Genomic DNA, 16,454 nt, shown 5'->3' on the forward strand with positions numbered 1-16,454 from the left:
AGATCTCAGTGGAGAATTACAAAATGAAATGATTTTTAAAAGACAGACACACACACACCTTTGGGCTTTGGGGAAATAACTTAGACCAGACAACGGTGCTATGGAAATCAAGCAGTGTCCCCAAGCATAAAGTCAAATGCATGCCTGGACCTGACAACACCCCAACAGGCCCCTTCCTCCCCCACCCCCGCCTAGACTCAATGCTATCTTGCAGCGACATCTGCACCACCCAATGTCTATTCATTTCTTTTGAGATTGTGAGGCCAGATTCCCCAGGAATGTGACTTGGGGAGTCTCTGCACCTCAGTTTCTTCATCCATAAAACAGGGATATAATAATAGCATCTACTTGTGGGTTGTTACAAGGATTTAATGAAACAAAGAAATTAAAAGGCTTAGAAAATCCCCTGACTCTTAGTAACTACTTAGGAATATTACATGAGGATGGTCTTGACAATGATAATGAAGAAGAAGAAGAAAAATTCAAAGCATAGGTCTTACCTGCCACGTCTCCCCAGTTTAGTCTTGCCCGCCTCTAAATTGACTCACAATTGTGGAATTTTCCATGGTTATTTGCATAGAAAGCACTCAAGACTTCCATGGAGACAGTCTCCTACTCTACTTAGACCCAATTTCTAACTCACTGTCAAGGAAATAAAAATGCATGAACAACTGGTTGAAAAGTGGGAAACACAATCATGAATTTCTGTTTAACTCCATTAGACAGAGCACTTTTGCACTTTTTCATAGGTTATTAATCCATTTGTCAAATTCCATTTTTAAAAAAACTTTAAGGATTATATTATTGAAATTGCAATGAATCTATAAAGCATTTTGGGAAAAACTGACATCTTTAGGATGTTTAATCATCCTATCCATGAACATGGTATATCTCTCCATTTATTTAAATCTTCTTTACTGTCTCTCAATAAATTTTATAACTTTCTTCATAAAGGTTTTGTACTTCTATTATTAGATTTTTTCCTATATATTTTTTGTTGATAGAGGAAATGGTGAGATTTTGTTGCTGTTGTTGTTGTTGCTATATTTTCTGTTTGTTGCTGGTATGTAGAAATGTAAATGAGTTTTCTGTACAAATTTTGTAATCCAGTCACCTTGCTGAACACTCTTAGTAATTCTAAAAGTTTGACCATTCTTGTAGATTTTCCATGTATACAATTATACCATCTGCAATTAATGAAAGTTTTGTTCTTTCTTTCTGATTTAAAACGTTTTATGTCCTTGTTTTATCTTATTTGCACTGGCAAGCCTTTGGTATAATGTTGAACAGAAAGGAGATAGCAAGCATTTATATATTGGTTCTAATTTTAAATGAAATAATCCTAACTTTTGATCACTATCATTAAGGATATATTTGCTTAGGTTTTCGGTATATACCTTTAGTTTTATACTCCAAGTTTATTAAGTTTTATCATGAATGGGCATTGAATTTTTCAAACAAATTTTATGCATATATATATTTTTTAATAATTTTATTTATTTATTTTTTCCCCCAAAGCCCCAGTAGATAGTTGTATGTCATAGCTGCACAGCCTTCTAGTTGCTGTACGTGGGACACGGCCTCAGCATGGCCGGAGAAGCAGTGCGTCGGTGCACGCCCGGGATCCGAACCCTGGCCGCCAGCAGCGGAGCGCACGCACTTAACCGCTAAGCCACGGGGCCGGCCCCTATGCATATATTAAAATAAGCTTTCAATCTGTTAGTATGATAAATTCCATGATATGCTTCCTAATATTAAACCACCCTTGCATTCCTAAAATAAACTCAATTTGGTTGTGATGTATCATTTTTTTAGAAACTTTTGGATTTGGTTTGCTAATATTTTCTCTAGGATCTTTGTACCTATACATGTGAATGGTATTGACCTGTCATTTTCCTTTTTTGTTTTTTATTTTATTTTCTTTGTACTATATGTATGACTTTATTATCAAGATTATTTGCTGTATAAAATGAGTTGGGAAATGATCCTTCTCCTATTTCCTGGGAGAATTTATGTAAAATCCTCATGATCTCTTCCTAGAATACTTCATTGAACTCATCTTTAAAATTGTCTGGGCTTTGTAATTTCTCTATGGGAAATTTTTAATCAGTGGCTTAATTTCATAATTGGTAATAGGACATCTCAGCTTTTTATTTCTTCTCAAATAAGTATCAGAAAGTTATATGATTTCAGAAGATCACCCATTTATCTAAGTTTTTAAAGTTATTCATAATATCCTTTTGTGTTTTTAGTCTCTGCTCTTTCTATAGTCATGTCTCCCTTTGCATTTCCAATACCATTTATTTTTGCCTTCTGTCTTTTTTACTTGACCAATCTCACCAAAGGCTTGTCTATTGTATTAGACTTTTCAAAAAACCAACTTTTTAAAAAAATTTTTTGTTTATTCCAATAACATTGGTTTATAACATTGTATTAATTTCAGGTGTACATCATTATACTTCTATTTCTGCATGGATTACATCATGTTCTCATGTTCACTACCCAAATACTAATTACAATCCATCACCACACACATGTGCCTAATTATCCCTTTCACCCTCCTCCCTCCCCCCTTCCCCTCGGGTAACCACCAATCCAATCTCTGTCTCTATGTGTTAGTTTGTTGTTGTTGTTGTTGTTATCTACTACTTAATGAGTGAGATCATACGGTATTTGACCTTCTCCCTCTGACTTATTTCACTTTGCTTAATACCCTCAATGTCCTTCCATGTTGTCACAAATGGCTGGATTTCATCGTTTCTTATGACTGAGTAGTATTCCATTGTGTATATATACCACATCTTCTTGATCCATTCATCCCTTGATGGACACTTAAGTTGCTTCCAAGTCTTGGCTATTGTGAATAATGCTGCAATGAACACAGGGGTGCATGTATCTTTATGCATTGGTGTTTTCAAGTTCTTTGAATAAATACCCAGCAGTGGAATAGCTGGATCTTATAGTAGTTCTATCCTTAATTTTTTGAGGAATCTCCATACTGTTTTCCATAGTGGCTGCACCCAGTTTGCACTCCCACCAGCAGTGTATGAGAGTTCCCTTCTCTCCACATCCTCTCCAACACATGTTGTTTCCTGTCTTGTTAATTATAGCCATTCTGACAGGCGTGAGGTGATATCTCATTGTAGTTTTGATTTGCATTTCCCTGATAGCTAGTGATGTTGAACATCTTTTCATGTGCCTGTTGGCCATCTGTATATCTTCTTTGGAGAAATGTCTGTTCAGTTCTTTTGCCCATTTTTTAATTGGGTTGTTAGTTTTTTTGTTGTTGAGATGCATGAGTTCTTTATATATTTTGGAGATTAACCCCTTATCAGATGTATGGTTTGCAAATATCTTCTCCCAATGGTTAGGTCGTCTTTTCATTTTGTTGATGGTTTCCTTTGCTGTGCAGAAGCTTTTTAGTTTGATGTAGTCCCATTTGTTTATTTTTTCTATTGTTTCTCTTGCCCGGTCAGATGTGGTGTTTGAAAAGATGTTGCTAAGACCGATGTGGAAGAGCGAACTGCCTGTGTTTTCTTCTAGAAGTTTCATAGTTTCAAGTCTTACATTCAAGTCTTTAATCCATTTTGAGTTAATTTTTGTGTATGGTGTAAGGTAATGGTCTACTTTCATTTTTTTGCATGTGGCTGTCCAGTTTTCCCAACACCATTTGTTGAAGAGACTTTCTTTTCTCCATTGTATGTTCTTGGCTCCTTTGTCAAAGATTAGCTGTCCATAGATGTGTGGGTTTATTTCTGGGCTTTTGATTCTATTCTATTGATCTCTGTGTCTGTTTTTGCGCCAGAACCATGCTGTTTTGGTTACTATAGCTTTGTAGTATATTTTGAAATCAGGGAGTGTGATACCTCCAGCTTTGTCCTTTTTTCTCAGGATCCCTTTAGCTATTTAGGGTCTTTTGTTGTTCCATATAGATTTTAGGATTCTTTGTTCTATTTCTATGAAAAATGTTGTTGGAACTTTGATAGGGATTGCATTGAATCTACAGACTGCTTTAGGAAGTATGGACATCTTAACTATGTTAATTCTTCCAATCAAGAGCACGGAATATCTTTCCATTTCTTTGTGTCTTCTTCAATTTCTTTCAGAAATGTTTTATAGCTTTTCGGTGTACAGATCTTTCACCTCTTTGGTTAAGTTTATTCCTAGGTATTTTATTCTTTTTGTTGCAATTGTAAATGGGATGGTATTCTTAATTTCTCTTTCTGCTACTTCATTGTTAGTGTATAGAAATGCAACTGATTTTTGTATGTTGATTTTGTATCCTGCATCTTTACCGTATTCGTTTATTACTTCTAAAAGTTTTTTGGTGGATTCTTTAGGGTTTTCTATATATAAAATCATGTCATCTGCAAATAGTGACAGTTTCACTTCTTCCTTTCCAGTTTGGATCCCTTTTATTTCTTTTTCTTGCCTGATTGCTCTGGCTAGGACTTCCAGTACTATGTTAAATAGGAGTGGTGACAGTGGGCATCCTTGTCTGGTTCCTGTTCTTAGAGGGATAGCTTTCAGTTTTTCACCATTGAGGATGATATTAGCTGTGGGTTTGTCATATATGGTCTTTATTATGTTGAGGTACTTTCCTTCTATACCCATTTTATTCAGGGGTTTTTATCCTAAATGGATGTTGTATCTTGTCAAATGCTTTCTCTGCATCTATTGAGATGATCATGTGATTTTTATTCTTCATTTTATTAATGTGGTGTATTACATTGATTTGTGAATGTTGAACCATCCCTGCATACCTGGAATAAATCCCACCTGATCATGGTGTATAATCTTTTTAATGTATTGTTGTATGAGATTTGCCAGTATTTTGTTGAGGATTTTTGCATCAATGTTCATCAGTGATATTGGCCTGTAATTTTCTTTTTTTGTGTTGTCCTTGTCTGGTTTTGGTATCAGGGTAATGTCAGCTTCATAGAATGAGTTAGGGAGCTTCCCCCCGCCTCAATTTTTTGGAAGAGTTTGAGAAGGATAGGTATTAAGTCTTCTTTGAATGTTTGGTAGAATTCACCAGGGAAGCCATCTGGTCCTGGATTTTTATTTTGGGGGAGGTTTTTGATTACTGTTTTGATCTCCTTACTGGTGATTGATCTATTCAAATTCTCTATTTCTTCTTGATCCAGTTTTGGAAGGTTTTATGATTCTAAGAATTTCTCCATTTCTTCCAGATTGTCCAATTTGTTGGCATATAGCTTTTCGTAGTATTCTCTTATAATCTTTTGTATTTCTGAGGTGTCCATTGTAATTTCTCCTCTTTCATCTCTGATTTTACTTATTTGAGCCTTCTCTCTTTTTTTCTTGGTGAGTCTAGCTAAAGGTTTGTCAATTTTGTTTACCTTTCTTCACAGCTCTTAGTTTTATTAATTTTTTCTCTTGTTTTTTTAGTCTCTATTTCATTTATTTCTGCTCTGATTTTTATTATTTCCCTTCTTCTACTGATTTGGGGCTTTATTTGTCCTTCTTTTTCCAGTTTTTTTAGGTGCATTGTTTATTTGAGATTTTTCTTGTTTGTTGAGATAGGCCTGTATTGCTATAAACTTCCCTCTTAGAACTGTATCCCATACATTCTTTGCTGTATCCCATAAATTCTGGCAGGTCGTTTTTTCATTTTCATTTGTCTCCAGGTATTTTTTGATTTCTCCTTTGATTTCTTCATTGACCCAATTGTTGTTCAGTAGCATTTTGTTTAATCTCCACATATTTGTGGCTTTTCTGATTTTCTTCCTATAGTTATTTCTAGTTTCATACCATTGTGGTCAGAAAAGATGCTTGTCAAAAAACCAACTTTTGCCTTTATTGATCCTCTCTGTTGTTCATTTGTTTTCTATTTCATTAGTTTATACACTGATCGTTATTGCCTATTTCCCCTGGATTCAACCTGTTGTTCTTTTTCTAATTTCTTAAGTAAGTTGGATTTTCTGCACGTTAATTTTCAGACTTTCTTCTTTTCTAATATAAGCATTTAGGCCTACACATTTCTCTCACTTTCCATGTATCCAACAATTTTGACATTTAGAGTTTCAATATCATTCAATTCCAAGTATTATTAAATTTCCATTATGGTTTCTTTTTTGACTGAAGTTGTTTAGAAGTGTGATTATATATTATGAAACACATGGTAATTTTTTTTTCTTTGAGGAAGATTGGCCCTGAGCTAATATCTGTTGCCAATCTTCCTCCTTTTTTCCTCTTGTCTCCCCAAAGCCCCAGTAGATAGGTGTATGTCATAGCTGTACATCCTTCTAGTTGCTCTAGAAACACATGGTAATTTTTTAAGTTCTTTTCTTTTTGTTCGCTGTCCTGTGCTTGTAAAGCTCAGGACTTGCATCAATTCATCCACAGAATTAGGGGATCCTCTTCTCCAGTTCTGCCCTCTGTGAGATTCCCCACCCTTTTCAGCTCCCGGATCCCCTCTGCTCAGTGTTCTGTCTGTAAGGACAGGATTTCTCTCCACATGTTAGCCACTCATGCTGCTGCATGGTTTCACACACTTGGGGTCACTCTCAGACCCCGACCTTTGAGAAAAGAGAGGAAAACACAGCCACAAACCATTTGGTCCACAGAGTCTCCTTTTCCTCATCCACTGGCCAGAAAGATTTTCCCCCAGAATTTAAGTAGCTGTGCCACCACTGCACTGCAGAGCAGTTCTCGACAGGGCAGCACTGAGGGCTGGGCACAGAGAGAAAAAAATTAACAGGGACTCACCACTCCCATCCTCCAGCTCAGAGGGGCACCTTGAACCAGTCCTTTGGTCAGAAACACAGGGTTTCTCTCTCAGATTCTGTTGTCAGCGCCTGCTGCCCAGTTCCACACTGGGGCATTCTCAAGTTAAAGTCAGATGATAAAAGAGGAAAAAACAGAAAGAAAAACAAGAATTTATCCCCAAATAAGTCATTCTTCAGGTCTTGGTACTCCTTCCCAATCTTCCTGCTAGTGTTAACTTTCCAGAGTCTTCAGGTGTTTGTATTTTGTCTGGAGGTCTTAGTTGCAATCCGCAGGAGAGATAGGCTGTACTTACTTCATCTTCCCTAGCACCAGAAGTCCCATCCCTTAGTTTTTGTTGAATTTATTTTTTACTAAAATTATGGATGTTGTCATTTTCCAGTATCCAGTTTGTATTTTAGCTGAGGGTCCTTCATGGCTAGTCTGACATAATTCTAGAAGCAGAACTCTCCCATTTCCTTTCTAAGGACTCACAAGCCATCTTCTTATTTCATAGTGCATTTCAGACATTCCAATCAACAATATTAAGTTGCTTTTCTATAGTTTCCTAAAAGTCCACTTTTTTCACTTAACAACAGGTATGTATTGGGAACCTCCAATGTTGAAGCACTGTGCTAAATGCCAGGAATATGGAAATAAACAAATGAACTTCAATGAATTCACGGTCCAACAAGAAAAATAGACACTTAGAACTAACTGCAAACAATGTAATAAAGACTGTCATAGAGTGTAACTGAAGTGTTATGGTAACCCTGGGCTCAATAGTTCCAACTAGAGACTGGTGAGTTACAGAGTGCTTTAGAAAGGAGATAATAAATTAGTAAGCTCTTGAACGACGAGCAGGATTCCACTGGGGGAAGGGCATTCAAGATAAAGCAAATGGTATGAACACAGGCATAAAAATATAAATGCAAATGGCAAGACAGCCAGCATGCCCCGAGAATAGGGTGTGACTAGAACTTGGCGAACGTATTTTCCACGCTCTGCTCCTCACCAAAATAAGCATCTCTTTTTCCAGAGAGTACTTTACTCACTAAACAAGCCTGCCTCAGGGGGACTCTATGATGATCTTTCTGACATGGAAAACAAATATAGCATGCATACACACTGATATAATCTTGGCAGCTCCACCTTTCTTATGATGTTAACCCAGTTGGTTTTATTTGATTACTTTTCAAATTCAGTAAAAATCACATTTTTTAAAAAATGGACTGAGACTGATGTCAATATGTAAGACAAGAATCTTTCTGAAGCAAATGAAAATTATCAATTTACCTTAGGAATAGTTTTTAATATTGTACTGATAGACAAATACATTAATATTCTTTTTTATCCCTTTTTAAATGACCTAGGACAGCAAAAAATGAACAAAAATTTGAAACGCATCCATGAGCATTATTTAAATCCTGTTTATTCATCTTTTATTACATAAATTAAATGATCCCATTAAATTGATACTATGGAAAGGTATTTTACTATCCCTATGGAATTCAATAAGCGTATTAGTCTGCTAGGGCTGCCATAACAAAGTACCACAGATTGGGTGCTCAATCAACAGAAATTTATTTCTCACAGTTCTGGAGGCTGGAAGTCCAAGATCAAGGTGTCAGCAGGGTTGGTTGCTCCAGAGGATTTTCTCCTTGGCTTGTAGATGGCCATTCTCTCCCTTTCTCTTCACATGGTCTTTCCTCTGTGCATGTCTGTGTCCTAATCTCCTCTTCTTATAAGAACACCAGTCATATTGGATTAGGACCTACCCTAATGACCTTATTTTAACTTAATTACCTCTTTAAAGACCCTATCTCCAAAAACAGTCAAATTCTGAAATACTGGGTGTTAGGACATGAACATATGAATTTTGAGGGGAACAGTTCAGTCCATAACAGTACACAAAGACAACTTCCACTAAACCAAGTCAATATTTTTAACATTTTCCTCAACAAATAGCCCCACCACATACCTTTGAATCACTTTGCTTTATTGAATAAATAAACTATTGTATATCCATATAATGGAGTAGTATAATTGCCATAAAAATGGAGTAACCATAAAATTATACTGGAGAAAAACATTTATAATCACCTATGTAATTACTTTTACCAGTATGCTTTATTTCTAGATCTGAGTTACTATCTGATCTTTCATTTCAGCCTGAAGGACTCTCTTTAGTATTTCTTGTAGAACAGATCTGACAGAAATGAATTCTCTCAGTTTTTGTTTATCTTGGAATGTCTTAATTTCTTCTTCATTTGTGAAGGACAAATTTGCTGGATATAGAATTTTTGGTATACAGTCTTTTTCTTTCAGTGCCTTGAATATATCCTTTCACTGTCTTCTGTCTTCCATGGTTTCTGATGAGAAATCAGCTGTTGCTATTATTAAGGATCGCTTGCAAGTGAAGAGTTGCTTATCTCTTGCTACTTTCAAGATTTTCTCTTTGTCATTGTGTTTCAACAGTTTGATTGTGATGTGTCTAAGTATGAATCTCTTTGAGTTAATCTTGAAGTTTTTTAAACTTCTTGGATGTGTAGATAAATGGTTTTCATTAAATTTAGGAAGCTTTGGGCCATTATGTCTTCAAATATTCCTTCTGCCCCTTACCCTCTCTACCCTGCTTCCGGGACTTCCATCATGCATCTGATAGTATGCTTGATTGTTTCCCACAGGTCTCTGAGGCTTGGCTCATTTTTCTTCATTCTTTCCTCTTTCTGTTCCTTAGACTGGAGATAATCTCAACTGATCTATCTTCAAGTTCACTGATTCTTTCTTCTGCCAGCTCACATCCGATGTTGAGTCCCTCTAGTGAATTTTTCTTTCATCTATTATACATTTCAACTTCAGAATTTATATTTGGTTTTTTACATTAATTTATATTTCTTTATTAATATACTCCATTTGGTGAGACATCAGTCTCATAATTTCCTTTAGTTCTTTTAATGTATTTACAATAGCTGATTTAAAGCCTTTTTCTAGTGAGTCCAATGTCTGGGCTTCTTCCTGGACGGTTTCTATTGACTGCTTTTCTTCTTGTGTATGGGCCATATTTTCTTGTTTCCTCACTGTCTCATAAATTTTTGTTGGAAACTGGAATTTTAAATAATATAATGTGGCAACCTTGAAAATCAGATTCTCCTCCTCTCCAGAGTTTTTTGTTCTTGTGGTTATTTGCTTATTTAGTGACTTTCCTGAGATTCTGTAAGGTCTGTATACTTTTTGTGTATAGCTCCTGAAGTTTCTGCTCCGTTAGCTCAGTAATCAGCTAATGACTGAACAAAGATTTCCCGAAATGCTTGGAACCAATAAGTCTCCCAGTCTTTGCTAAGAGGCTCTGTGTGCATGGTGGGGCATGCCTTCAACATTCAGGCAGGCACTTTACAACTCCACCTTAACCTTCACTTCCTGCTTGCTCAGAGCCTCAAGGTCAGCCAAAAGTGAGAGCTCAGTTTCTTCTCAGATCTTTCCTGGGCAGGTGCACAACCCTAAACATGCATGTAGTCTAGATTCTCAAGAATATGTCAGAGTTTTTCAAAGTCCCCTATGGACATCTTTCTCCAGCTTTTCCTTTTGTTTTTTGGTTAGCTTGTTGCTTTCCCCAACTGTTATCACTGCCCCAAGTAGCTGCAATATTAAAGAATTGCCACTGGTTGTTTCTGACAAATGACCCAGGGGAGAAAGCTATTTGCACTGGGTGAGATCTGTGCCAGGCCAAACAAAGACAAGCCTTGCAAGTGGGGTTTTCCAGGGAACTTCCAGATACATCAAATAATGACAGTTCTGAGACTGGGGCTTTGAAAGAGCTCCACCCCTGTTCTGACCCCTCTAGTGGGCTAGGCTGCTGGTTTTCACCATGATTGCAGACTGTTGGTTTTCAAGGCAACCTCGAAGCTGAGCAAGGGGCAGTTAAAACTCCACAAAGCTCAGGGTTCTTCCTGCAATTCATCAATTTTTCTCAAGTAAGCACACCTGGAGTTAATTTACAGACTTCTGAGTTTGTTTTGTCAGTTTTTGCCAGTGTTCTCTTTGCTTTTATGGAGGAGAGGGTTTGGGGAGGTCCTTTTTCCACTATTCCCAATGATGTCCTCTTGGCTGCATCCTGTGTTGTTTCTTCATACCTAGATTCCAAGTTTCCAATTCTCTCTTCAGTCAATTCCAATCTGATGTTAAACTTCATTTAGATTTTAATTTTAGTGATTGTATTTTTTATTTGTAGTTCTATTTGGTTATTTATACAACAAGAAATGAACATCTTTGTGGATTTTATTCTATTTTTCTATGTTTATTTCCTAGGCACTTTACAATAAACATGTACTTCCTTTATGAAAAAAAGTTATAAAGTTATTTTATCACCTTTTCCCCTTGACTTCCTGTTTCTGCCTCATTCTAATTCCTTATATACCTGTCATCACCTGTCTTCCTGCATCACTCCCAAACACAGGTAAAGAGTTGGTAACTCAGAAAGAAACATTGTTTGAGAAATAAAAGCAAGGCAGTGTTGCTCTTTTCTTTTCAATACCTAGAAGCCCTGTAACATTTGTCTTAGAGGCATAGGGGGAGCGGGGAGAGGCTTTTCTGGATCAGCCAGGGAACCACTGAAGACAAGTAGCATTCAGTTTGGAGATTAAGAGCACAGGGCTGGAGGGATGGTGGTGCTGGTTCAGGCTCTGATGGCTGCAGTTGGGTCCATCACCTAAATTCCTGCCATCCCAGTTTCTTCTAGCCACAAGGAGCAAGTGCAATGCTGTGGGAACATTTTGTAGCTCTAAACTCTTCTGTGTAAACACACACATGTGTCCTCTTCTCCCTATCCCACCTGCATTTGGCACAAAGCAGTTGCCTAATGTATCTTATTAGCTGTCCCAACAGATAACACACTAATTGATTGGCTGACTGCTTCCCTGGATGAATGACCAGAGGGCCACAGTATGACTTTTGTGAGTCCCAGGTAGTTTTACCTTTGTGAGCCCTTTATTCCATCTATAAAAATTAAAAATTATATTTTACAACTCTATTAGTATAAAGATGAATATATTAACATTTTCTTCTACCTATAAGTTCATTTTTTTCTTCTGATTTTAAAAGAAATTAAAAATTTTCGTGGGCCCCTAAAAGAATTGTGGGCCTAGGCACTGGGCCGACCTAGGTAATGGAGAAGTCAGCCCTCAAGGAATGACCTGAACAAATGCTTCTGTATCCTGAGAAGTTTCATAAGAGAACCTCTTGACCTCAGAAAAAATGCACCAATGACATTCCCCATATTTTATACCAAGCCTGTTGCCTAGTTTTCTTTTCTAAGGAGATGGGTGGAGTTTCTCTCATTCTGTCATTTCACATTTAAAAGAAAGCCACTCCTGACTCCTGGGCTGCCAGTACCTCATATGGCATTTTTGTGCAAATTAGGAAAAAAGATTCTTATATTTAAGAAGAGGGGAGAAAGCCTTTAAAGGATTATATTATTATGCATTCTGTGCATTGGGGAACAACTATCCCCACTGGGCCTGGGGGAAGTGCAAACTCAGGCAGGCATCCTTTCCAACCTCATTTGGCGGCCACAGTGGTGGCCTACATGGCATGGTGGTGGGAGGGTAACACTAATCCTTGGCCTCCAGTTTAAAGGCACCATAGGTGTAGTTCCATAAGCCAAACTTCATTCCAAGTCTATGGCAATAGAGCTCGAGTCCCTTGAGGACTCAGGTAAAGCCTCTAAAAGCAGTGAGAAGCAAGAGTCATGACCTGAGGGTTCTCCCAGAGCAAAGAGTAGACAAAGTACAACCACGTGAGTGTGCACGTGTGCATGTGTGCACATGCTTTCCCATGTGTGTGCATGGTCTTGAGGGCAAGTGTGGCTTGATGCTAGCCAGAACTCTCACGTTGCTCCCAGGACTCCACTGGGAGGCCTGGAATCTCCACCACATGCTCTTGTGCGTGTTAGCATACGTCTACAACATGAACAACACTTCCTTAGTTGTGGAGCCCTATGCAGGTCACAGTCTGAACAGCTGCATGCAGCAGCCCTGCCCAGCTCACTGAGTCCCCTTGGCAATGGAAAGCCCACATTCACATGTACTAAAGCCTACATTCTCCCCTCTGCAGGGATGACATGCCAAGCTCGAAGCTCCTACATCACCAGTGAGATCCTGTGGGGTTACCGGTTCACACCTGTCCTGACGCTGGAGGACGGGTTCTACGAAGTCGACTACAACAGTTTCCATGAGACCTATGAGACCAGCACTCCATCTCTCAGTGCCAAAGAGCTGGCTGAGCTAGCCAGCAGGGCAGAGCTGCCCCTGAGTTGGTCTGTATCCAGCAAACTCAACCAACATGCAGAACTGGAGACGGAAGAGGAGGAGAAAAACCTCGAGGAACAAACAGAAAGGAATGGTGATGTGGCAAACCTAGAGAACGAATCCAAAGTGTAGGCCCCTAGCCGGGCAACTCCTTCTCCTTTCCCCCAACACAGCGTTTCCTTGTGTCTCATTCTCTTTCTTTTCTGTCTCTCTTCCTTTGTTCTTTCTTTATTTCTATTTAATTTTGGCATTACTAGAAAACAAATCTTCAAGGTGTAAAATATCTACCTGCCCTCTCTCAGTTATTCAGATTGACAAGGTAGACATGGATTTGGTTAAGGTGCAATGTGGCCTCATCTGTGGCCCAAGCCTGCTCTCCTCCCTAAATACCACACACCCAACTCCTAGAAGATATAAGCGACTTAGCGTGCATGTGTCGTACAATACCAGATCACTCAAAAGAGTGCATCAAAGATTTTACCTGGGATACGATAAGGAAGGTCTCCGGTGCCTACTTATCCATGCAGTGAGACATAGAGTATAGCCCTCAATTTTATAGATCCCAATAAATTTCATCGACAGGGCGAGGTGCTTGTCCCATGCGGGCGTGGCTGTTATAAGACCCAGGTGAGGGGAGGACAAAGCACTGTACATATATATGCCTTATGTAATTATTTTCTTTTGCAGTTAGTAATAAAACCCAGCATGTACAAAAGTACTGTAGAACAGAACTTCTAAATACTGTACATAGATGTATAATTAATGTAAGTTTAGATACATAACTTTAGAAATAAGATGCAAAAAAAAAAAAAGATTCCCAACATACAGTAGGCATTTCTGTTCTGATGTCTTTTCTGAATTTCATTGGTCCCATTGACCTCTGGCCCTTTAGTGCATGGCCTTTGTTCCATGTCCCAGATGGGAATCCATTTGGGCACCTCACTGTTCCCTCACTGATCCTTTCATTGAATCTAATAAGCCATAGGTCTGGGAGAAGTTGGGAGGTCCAGTAGATGGCAAAATCCACCACCAATACACTGATATACTGTGAAATGTTTACAAAAATGAGGTCTATTTTTTAAGATAACAAGGGCCTCACTGACTAGCCTGGGGGGAATTCCAGGAGGAGGACATTCTCTGGCATGTCACCAATGATGTGTTCACGTGAGCTCTCACCCTTTGTAGTACAATAGTTTGAGAAACTTTCCTTCTGCAAAACCATTGATTCTCCAGCTATTCCATTCTGTAATCACGAGAAACTACAGACTGTTAAAAATAAATGAGACATAGTAAGTTAGCAGAAGATAGTTCGGGTCTAAAGCCATGAAATTCATGAAGGCATGTAGTGGGCGATACATACTGTAATCATTCACCTCACACACTTTGACTCCATCTGGCACTCTTCCTGTCCCTGGGGGCTTATCCATCAGCATTTCTTGCATAGGTATTTATTATTATTATTATTCTTTTATTATTATGAAATGGCCAGAGTTCTATATTCAAAGATTAGATCAACAATCTTGGTGACTAAGAAATTTCTCCAGAGTGTGCCACAGGTTAGAAATCAAATCCAAAGTGTCTCCCAATCAAAAGAAAACAAAAAACTGCAGCCTTAATTCATTTCAATCTGCAAAGATAAATGTAGAAAGACAGAAAGAAGAAAAAGAAAGAAAGAAAGAAAAGAAAGAAAGAAAGGAAGGAAGGAAGGAAGGAAGGAAGGAAGGAAGGAAGGAAGGAAGGAAGGAAGGAAGGAAGGGAGAAAGGAAGGAAGAAAAGAGAGAAGGAAGGAAGGAAGAAAAGAGAGAAGGAAGGAAGGGAGGGAGGGAGGAAGGAAGGAAGAAAGGAAGGGTATTTTGTACTGAAAAGCTAAATTTCAAAATGAAAAAAATTCAAATGAAAAAATAAGAAAAGGAAGAGAATCTTAGAGAAAACCTCAAGGGGCAGGTGGAGATTTTGCACTGTAACAGATCTTTAACATTAATTTCACATTTATAAATTGTTTGTTTCCTAACACGGTTGTCCATCATAAATATTCACTGACCAGATCCAAGTTCATTTTCAGCTCCTACAGCTGTGCTTAGTTTGAGGCTTTGCACCATGGAGGTTGAAAGACTCAAACTAGCTATCCCTCCCTGTTGCCCTTCCCTTCCCTGACCAGATGGCACAAGCCTTGCTATAGTTTGGCGACCTTGTCTACTAAAAAGGATGTCCCCATCATAAGGAAAGTGGCTCCTCAGTTTAACATGGAGGTCTCCGTTCTTCCATTTCTGACACCTTGTATCAGGACAACTGCTTTGTGGCACTAATTTTACAGAAAACAAAACTGCCGGCCATATCCCCTGCCTGTTTGCCAACATTCCACGTTTTGCATTGACTATCTGTTGAATCATTTGTTCATTCCACACAACCTAAGGAGGAGGTTGTAGTCGAGGGGGAGGAGGGAGCCCCCACACACTTCCTGCCAGGCTGTGGGGAGGTACTGTCACCTTACCTCGCTGTAGCCTTATGAAGGGCACTCTTGGCTTGGGGGCGCTGACCCTGCAGCATCACCAGAGTTGCAGGGCAAGGAAGGCATGGTAGCACAAAGCAAGACCAAGCAGGGGCTGCAAAAAGTCTGCTAATTTAGCTCTTGAAGACTCAATGGGCTTTTTCTAATCTGTTACTAAGGCTTAAAGGACAACACACACCCTGTTGTCTGGTTGGAAAAGCAGCTCAGGGCCCTTTAGCACAACTGAACGAAGAGCCTTGACAACCCCTTGGTCACACACACACATGTTAGTTCTGTACCTGTGACAGGGCACCCAGGTGTGAATTCGCTCCTTGTTTCTCACTGTCTTTAGTGTCAATGTAGTTGAAGACAGAACATGAACCAAATCTCGTTTTTGTAACGTGAGCCTCTGAGTCTTTAAACCAGGATGCTCCTGAAGAACCTTTTACTAAAATGTCCCTATCAAACATGTCTATTTTTCTACAATTATTGATAACACAGTTTAACAGTGTATTTTGTGTCAACTGTTAAAATCTGGAACTGAAGGAAGCTTATTAAGAGTGAATTTTCTGAGCAGCAAGTATTGAATGGTATTTTTCATTAGGACAGTTCAACAAAGATGACCCCGCGATTTCACCCATTCTATTCCACGACATCCAGTCCTCATTCACTCAGTCACTTTGTTAGCAAATTAAGTGCTACAAAAATGAAAAAGCCTATTTTAATGCAACAATGTCCATAATGAATGAGGATCCTTCTCAACTTGACATTCTGGTCTGTTTGGTGGGCATATTTGAGTCCCTTTTCCATAAAATCATGGTGGGATCCATTAGCCAAACAAGAACTTTGAACTAAAGGGTTATAGTTTCCCACAGGTGACCCCAATCTGGAGAAAAGAGCAGATTCAGCTGGAAGCATGACCTCCCCAGGGGCTG

At 38.6% G+C, this 16,454-nt stretch overlaps 1 protein-coding gene across 1 annotated transcript in view; it reads left to right on the forward strand.

The window, feature by feature from the left end:
* KCNJ6 (potassium inwardly rectifying channel subfamily J member 6) overlaps positions 1 to 13,912 on the forward strand; it is a 264,544-nt gene extending 250,632 nt beyond the window's left edge. Inside the window, exon 4 of the mRNA XM_014786922.2 lies at positions 12,838 to 13,912. Coding sequence (XP_014642408.2) covers positions 12,838 to 13,163 — 326 coding nt within the window. The 3' untranslated portion in view covers positions 13,164 to 13,912. The remainder of the gene's footprint in view (positions 1 to 12,837) is intronic.
* Positions 13,913 to 16,454: the final 2,542 nt, after the last annotated feature.

Source organism: Ceratotherium simum, chromosome 27, assembly GCF_057802395.1.
Source record: "Ceratotherium simum simum isolate JZ-2026a chromosome 27, ASM5780239v1, whole genome shotgun sequence".
Lineage (NCBI taxonomy): Eukaryota > Metazoa > Chordata > Mammalia > Perissodactyla > Rhinocerotidae > Ceratotherium > Ceratotherium simum.